This window comes from Mytilus trossulus, chromosome 2, assembly GCF_036588685.1.
Source record: "Mytilus trossulus isolate FHL-02 chromosome 2, PNRI_Mtr1.1.1.hap1, whole genome shotgun sequence".
Classification (NCBI taxonomy): domain Eukaryota; kingdom Metazoa; phylum Mollusca; class Bivalvia; order Mytilida; family Mytilidae; genus Mytilus; species Mytilus trossulus.
This window is the reverse complement of record NC_086374.1, coordinates 42,258,024-42,266,832: the sequence shown is the minus strand read 5'-3', so window position 1 is coordinate 42,266,832 and position 8,809 is coordinate 42,258,024. Positions and strand designations below refer to the sequence as shown.

The window sequence follows — 8,809 nt, the reverse complement described above, 5'->3', positions numbered from 1 at the left end:
TTGTACAAAGCGCTTGTTTTAACACATTTTATCATAATCTGATCAACACAAAATAATACGACCAAATAAGGTTAACGGCAATTTTATCGTTAAATTTTTATTTCTCTTTGTTTTAAACTCTACCTGATAAATACATTTAATCGTTTCACATTTTCTGCAGGCACTTGTACCCGATCAAAGGTGGCCACCTTTTGGTTGCTCAATTTCAGTATTCATTATTAATCTTGTCTCATAAAATAGTTTTCTATGGAAAGTTGTTCAAGCCATCATTTATCTTAATTACCTTCACTTGATTTCATCGGAGGACCAACTATAATTCTGAATTTAGAAAGTGAACCAATGAAAACATTTTATTGACCCATACAAATAGCCGAAGAGGAGGGATTTAACAATGAGCGTGTTTGGAACCAATGGGATTACAGGATATAATTAAAATTCTGTCACGGATTCAATCGTTTCCTAATTTGAGGAATAATACACAAAGTAATTTAAGAATGATATATACGTTATTCACCCCACTCCTTTCAATTTAATATACCTTGGAAGATCAAAACATATTCCTATTGACATTGGACATTTTCATATACACCTAGCGATACATACACATTATAGTTGAGTGTTTACTCTTGGGACTAAACAGAAGTAACTTTAAAAATCGGACTGAGGCATAATTCCGCCATGTCGATGCAACGCCCAGGTATTGGGTCGTTTTCAATTGATTCTCTAATGGCACCAACTGCAGTGGCATCCCGGTATGGACCTTTGTTTTGCAATTCTGGATATTTTTTCATGCCCCCTACAACAGGAATAACAGGATTTCCACCTTCTAGTCAAGCTTCAGATTCTACATTTAATTATCAAAACTTTACAACAGAACAACTTCTTGCAGCCAGAGCACAACAATTCACATTAGGACATTTTCCTAATCCGTATGGTCTTCCAAACGTAAACCCTATGGCTCCATTTGCAGGATTAAATTTTAAATCAAAACTTTCTCCAGGAGCACATGAGAAGCAATCATCACCATCATTGAAATCGTCTGCTGATGAGCACGCGGAGTTAAGAACAGACTCACGAGATGCATTTGACAGGTGTTCGCCGTTAAGCACAGGTATTGTTTCATTGTCATAAAAGTTATCAAAATAAAAAAATAAGAATTATTGTATAATGATGCTGATAAAAGGATAAAGAATGTTTTCGTGTTAAAGCTTAACTAACAAAATAGAATATAGCAATTTCTTTTTTATAATTTAACTTGTTTTAATCTTTGAATGATTTTAAAAAAGAAACGGATGCAATTGCTACAATTTAGATAACTAACCTAACTAGGATATAAATAATAAATTCATGTTAATGTCCGTTTCCAATTCCCCTTTTAAATATTGAAGCTAATATTGTTATTCCAATATGCGAGCGAAAATAAGGAAAAGTAATGCAACTGGCAGATCCAAAAACCGTCCAATCTTATCTTCTGTTCAAATGGTAGATCTGATATTCATAACTTTTAAATGTTTATATATTTAATACCAGAGATTTAAAAGATTAATTAATATAGTAGAGAACTTTTAAGATTTGATAAAAAATAAATACAAGAACTATTAGTATAGGTGTACTTGTGTGGTCAATAATAAGGGTAACCACAGAAACCGTTTTATGAATGGCTGGATTGCAACTCACGAAAAGTCAGCATATATAGGGATAAAATAGACAAAATGACGGGGCGTTCGGTACAACATTGATCCGACAACTGTTTCTTTCAAACTTCTGAATATTGTTTACTCAGAAACAGCACGTTGGCGTCTTATAAATTCAAATTTGATGAATTCCAACCGGGGTATGTGGATTAAATAAAAATCTCTAATTTCACACTTTTGCATTTTGCTTGACCCGATAACGGCTAAGGTCATATGATTTTACTCTCTTTATAGAATTGTTACTTTTCACTTTTTTGTACTAAAGTAATATTTAACAAGGAATAATCCTAGCTTCAATTTTCTGTTATAACTGTCACATCTTTTAATTTTCTACTCTTCTTTTTATATAGCTCTCATTTTACTTTTTGAAATGATTTTTTCAAATACGATAAAATAATTATTTTAAGCTCTTCAAAAACTACTGTGGTTTCATTTTTAGTATTTAGTCACTTCATTCTGTGTTGGTAACCGGGTTTACCTGCAAAACAAAGTATATATGTCATTTGAAAAATATATATACCTTTTACAAATATAATACTTATATTTGAACAGTTTTCCCAAATGTTATTATAACTTTTAAGCATGCGTCCATCCAATTACATTGCTTTAATCTTGTTAAAGAACGTTATTTTTCAAAAATATGCTTGATCTTTTAAGGTTTTTCAGGCAAACTAACTTTTAAGTTCTTCATATTTGTCGGCAACAATTTGTAAAAGATATAGTTGTTGATAAATTAAATTATGCAAAAATGCCAAAACATTTCAGCCATTTCCATTTCCTTTTAGAAAATTATTTCTTTCTGCAAATTTTTTTTTGTTTTTTGTAAAAATACAAAAGCTAAAAGGTCATTCGCTCCTATTAGAATAGACTTAAGAATATTATACAAAAATAATTTCTCCATTTTCTCTGATTTTGTCACGGCTACCAAATTTAAAGAACTTTAATTAGAATTGGTTTAGACATAAAATTATCTTTTCGTTTATCCAAAGAATAAGTCGATGGATAGATGCAACATACACATTTTGTTTAATGGAAGAGGAAGTTATGTTTTACATTCATATACAGTTAAACGTTTTTGGTGATGTTTTCGAGACATTTGAAACAAAATAAATATAATTACTGTTGTGTAATTTTTTTTATATCAACCATTTCAATCCAAAAATTAAACACACATATACACAACAAAAATAAATGTTGAACAACAAATAATTTGTTAGAGTCTCACCTCTTTAAAACATTTGATATAACACAAACTAATATTATTAACAGATCAATTCATTAAAGAGCCGCTCAGGCTAAGCATGTCGACTTTGGAACCTTGCAAAACTAATGTTCCAAGCATGAGCAGGATTCTTATTTAATTTTGCTCTTTGACATCAAAAAATATATATATATAGTCTGCTTCACTTTTCAAAGAACATTCGACGCTATTCTGATAAATACTTTTACTTCGAATTTTGTTTTACAATTAATTTATGTTTCAATAACAAACATAGTGATTTTTATATATTTTAGTACGTATTTGATAGGCATAATTATACATATTTGTAATTCGTAAAGCTGAATATGTGTAATGTTTTTGATATGTCTTATATTATATTCAAACATAACATATTTATGTTATTATAATCTACATACATGACATATATACCTATTCTAAACATAACTTTCTCAAAATCCAACACAAACGAAATCATTTACAGCCTTATAACCACAATAGAAAGTTTAGAAAATTGCACAAATTGTCTTAAAGTAAGATTAAATTAATGTATAAAAACAGCTACATCACTTTAATGAAAAAAAATAAAACGGCATTTAAACTGGAAAATAGCACTTCCATTCAGGAATATTGTGCAATGTGCCGCTTTTCGTAGAACATTTACAACTAATAAAAATATTTCAATTGACGGTGATTTGAAAGAGGTGGTATGCAGTTAATATGAACCGGGGTTAAAATGTAACAATTAGGTATGACTAAAACGATGAAATAATCAAAATATTATTTTACAATTTAACTGTCGATCAAAGAAACTGATTTGTCATACGATGACTTTTCATGTTGAAAGACTTCAAAATTAAGTCCCTAACCACTGTTGCATCAAATAATACTCCATTTCGTTTTTTCAAAAACTTGTAACATTTTCGCATGAGAGATTCTTATAAATAAATCCGCAACACATGTTTAAATCTATTTTAATATTTAGCCATCCTACAAAACAGCCTTTTTAAATAATCGTTTAAACTAAATTTAACAAAATTTGCTTTAAAAGTAATGAGAATGATTTACACTTTGATATGTTGCTTTCAAAAGCGCCATCTCTCGGGGATGGATTAACGATTAAGATTAGAAATGTCTTCTGGAGCTCATACGTTGTAGCTTAGTCATAAGTCCTTTAGAGCAAACATATTGAATCAAAATAAATTCATTATTGAAATAACTGTCTACATTTTTCTTTTTTTTGTATGCAATTTCTTACAGATAAAATCAAAAAGCATTTATACTACATATCATATGTTCAATTTGAAATAATATCTTTTCCAAACTTTTAAGTAAAAAAATCTAAAGATAGTTTGTGAAAATAATAAATGTCAGTGTCTTAAAGACAGTAATTGTGAATTTTCCTCATTTTTTTCAAATTTCTTCCTTTTTATAATTGTCCCTGAATAATATAGTAAATTACTTTAAAATAGAATTATTTCTTTGTTTAACTCATTGACTTTCACTGTACATCTTCATAATTGATACGTTTGTTAATAGTTCAATTATGTTATATAAAATATTGTACTTTGAATATCTATATTATGATGCGGTTGCTCAGGTCGAAATTTTAACGAGTTCTAAACCGTTGAGTTTGGGTACTGACGAAAGAAGTGTTAAATTTAACGACAGATAACATAAAATTCATAGGTATTTTTAACAATTTTATATTTCATAGGCGTTCTCTACCTAATATATAAGTATTTCAAACTTCTAATGACTGTCCTTAATTGATGCAAGTTCAAGAAGCTGTCCCCAAATCTACTTTCAACCGACATAGATCGTCTTTTTTATGAGTAACAAGCTGGGATTGTAATGACTAAGTTTGAAATTCGACATTAAATATACATCTAATATTTCTTAATATTCTGAACTATTTTCTAAATATAAAATCAATTTTCACACAAAATAAGCAAGGTGTTATTACATGTATTCAATTGAAGATTAAAGGATATTTTATTCGAAACAACAATTACGTATGCCTTTGATTTTTACGGTCCTAAATTGGTCAATCTATTTTGCCAATCAAACCCACCCTACCATACCAATCAAATGCTCCCAGGCGGATAATTCTACTGGAAACATTTCCAGGTTACGAGCTATCAAAAAGCATATGTTCAGCATGGAGCACAAGGAATGTATCATAGTGTAGTTCAGATTTATTTTTAATTCGTTTTTACTGTCAATGAACGGTACAAATTAGGCGTAATTTTTCAAAATCAATCAGGTTATATTGTCGTAAGGGCAACATCAGTTCCATTAAAAATTCCATTTTATGATATAATTACTCTTAAATGAGCCTCGTTTTGAACAATTAAGAAAATTCGTACATACTAAACAGCTGTGATTTTCAACATTAAGTATGAATTTGAATCAGTTTACCATATTTTAATTCTGACTCTATGTTCCACATCTGACGTACAAACAACCTTTTTAATGGTGTATTGAAAGTTCGGCCCTGGAGGTTCAAAGACCAACTACATGAAATTATTTTAACTGGGAAACAATTTAAAAAGCATTAAGACTTCATATGGTAACGATGGAAACGATTAGCTAAAATGCAGACTGGTGGGAATAGTAACGGATCATCCATATGAAAAAACAAAAACAAAACTAAAAACAACGAAGCCGTATTGGTACCAATCTTTAAGTTGGTAGCATTGAACCCTAAATTATAAATCATATATATACATGTGTGCAGAATTTGACTTTGGTCTTAATTACTTTCGGCTTACATTGCCGCGACTTCAATATTCTATCACCATATTGCCTTGTAGCTAACACCAAAACAGATGTGGGTGGCTTTTAATCACTTGGGTGGACTGATTTCTAATGGTTAATTTGCTGCTATTCAATACATTAAAATGACTAATAAAATGCACTTAAATGGTCAACAAAATATGGGAACCATATCATTTTCACGCCATTTCGATACACATTCTCACCAAAAGAGTTCAAATCATAGTTTAGTGTTTTGCAACAATTATGCACCATTATTTTATTGCTAAATCTTTGATAAAAAACCTAAGACTTCACAGCCCATCTGGAACTGTTAATTATTGGATACCATAATTAAATGAAATGAATACCATTAGAAAATTAATGGGCGGAGTAGTTCACTGTCGGTCCCTGTCAAGAATTGTATGACACTGGCAATCCTTTGCTTCATATAACAGACAGATATGTTTACTTTAAGGCAATAGTAAATTCAATGAAAACAAAATTAAGATCCATTTACAAGAATGGACTGTGACAACAGATTTTTATGTTGGACTTTTTCATTTAAGAAAGACATTTGTTGTGTAACATGGCTTTGTCCAAAACAGTAAGAAATGTCCAAAAGACGGAAAGCAATGTAAAACGAATTAATGTCAGTTTCTCCTACGATAGCTACAGAAAATACAAGACATGTCTAATATAAATACACAGGAAATTAACAACACTTTTGTGAAACGTTTTATAATTGAACATTTACATCTGGTCAGCCTTACGGGTAGACATCTAATCGATTTCATTATTCATTTATTACATATGGTTAAATAACCAACACCTTTATTTTATAAATAATAATTTATGTGTTTAACCTTTAAACAAAAAAAACCATACAATACAAGTGACATATGTAAATATTTATAAGGTGACTAGTAAGTTGATATATTATTTCATAAGTTGTAAAATTTAAATAGAAACTTTATGTGGTGGATTAAAAAAAATAGCATGCTGAAGAATATTGCAAGTTTTAGACGGAGTGTTTTACGCCGCAACCATTTTTTGAAAATTTTTGATTAATTTTGAATTATTTTACAATACATAAATGACAGATTTGTAACGATTGGAAATTAAATTGAATGGGCATTATGGGGAATGAAAAGTAAAAAATAAAATTCACAATTCAACCACTAATTAAAAAGTATGCGAGAAAAAAATATAATTTTTAAATCATGTTTAACGATTGGTTTTATTTTTAGCCTGGAAAGTGTAAAATAATGTTTCAATCTATTTTAACAGACAAAGAAATGTATTATCAAACTTTTATCGTTAATTTTTACAGACAGTTGCAGTAATAACAGATCGTTGAAACCAAGAGACTCTGATTGTGAAATTAACGAAGATTCTTGCGAAGAGAAAGATATCGATATAGACTGTGATGATCTCAACGATTCTTCTTCTGACCTCAAATCTTTTAAAAACTCTTCAACCGGAAACGATGCCGGTAGTGTAAAGTCAAGACGAAGACGAACGGCTTTTACGAGTGAACAATTGCTAGAGCTTGAAAAGGAGTTTCACAGTAAAAAGTACCTATCGCTTACCGAAAGATCACATATAGCACATAATCTTAAACTAAGTGAGGTTCAAGTGAAAATATGGTTTCAAAATAGACGCGCCAAATGGAAGAGAGTAAAAGCTGGAATGGTTCATGGCAGAACAGGAAGTGACATGTCTAATAAACCGAAAATTGTTGTCCCAATTCCCGTGCATGTTAACAGACTAGCTATCCGAAGTCAACATCAGCAGTTTGAAAAGACATTAAAACAGACATCACCCAGTTAGATGGCTAGTCGTTGAACTAAGATCAGTTTCTTATTTTGTGTTGGCATGTCTGTTTAGATAATGGTTGCCGTTCGCCGGCAAATTTACATTTTACTCAGAACTCTAGGACAAAGATTTGAACTTCACCCGGTTTGTTAAAAACAGAACATGTTTTACTAGAAGACATCATAAACTTTCAGTGCGAGCTTTTTGATTAAAAAGATCTTATCCCGTATTTGTGTACATATTAAATAACCCGTTACTTTCCAAATGATGCTGTTGTTTAATGTATTTCACACTTATGGAATGATTATTAAAATATATGTGTAAGGTTTTCATTTGATATTTAGTAAGAGAGATTTCAATTTTTTTTAACCTAGTCGGTTTAGTAACTTCTACTTGTTATTTGATACTAAACACGGTATATCTATGGAAGTATTGGACTGTTTGATAAGCATACATCGACATGATGTCAAAGTTATATAATATAAATAGATATATGATGACGAGTCTATCAGCTCTCAACATTTATCTCGTCTGGTTAGCTCGAGGACTGAATCTTAACTACCAATGCACAAGGAATATAACTAAACTATAACTATAACGTAACAAACAATGACTCTCTCTATCCAAAAGAATGAAATGTATATTTAAATTAATGTTGATTATAGGTTACCAACGGCCGTTTGAAAACAAACCTGACTGATCTTAATATTTAACTTTTGATTTTATTTTTAAATTAAACATATATATTACATCACTAACACATTGTTATGTGCCGTTTGCATACTATTTTCTAAGACTACACTAGCCCGTCAATCCAGAAATGCCATGGGGCCATGTCAATGAAAGTATCCTAGGTTATGTCCTAAGATAGGTCTTAGGACATTATTTAGGATGGTCTTAGGACGTGTCTGAGACATGTCTTAGGATGTAAAACAAAGCTGTCTTAGGACAGTCCTAACTACGATGGTCCTAGGACCATCCTAACACATATATTTTATTAAAAATATATGTGGAGATTTGTATGAACTAGATTGAATTGTATTTTAGAACCTATATATTAAGAGAGGTAGGATGACTCTTATATAGAAAACAATTAACGCATAATAAAAGTTAAAGTTTTTATGGAATACTAATAAATACCTTATTAAATATAAAAGATATAAATGAATTTAATACGAAAACAAAAGTAAATTGTCAACAAAACTTTGTGATATTCGATCTGCAATTTAAGTACATAAACTAGTTTTGTCCTAATAGGTCCACTCGATTTCATTACATGTATCGAATCAGGATTAGGTAAAAAAGAAGTTTACTTTTCCCA

The 8,809-nt window shown here is 30.2% G+C and overlaps 1 protein-coding gene across 1 annotated transcript; it reads left to right on the top strand.

Moving 5' to 3' along the window:
* Positions 1-266: 266 nt before the first annotated feature.
* Positions 267-8,179, top strand: LOC134707288 (homeobox protein unplugged-like). Its single transcript, XM_063566931.1, has 2 exons — positions 267-1,111; positions 7,004-8,179. Exons 1-2 carry the CDS (start codon positions 679-681, stop codon positions 7,501-7,503), a joined length of 933 nt encoding a protein of 310 aa, XP_063423001.1. The 5' UTR covers positions 267-678; the 3' UTR covers positions 7,504-8,179.
* Positions 8,180-8,809: the final 630 nt, after the last annotated feature.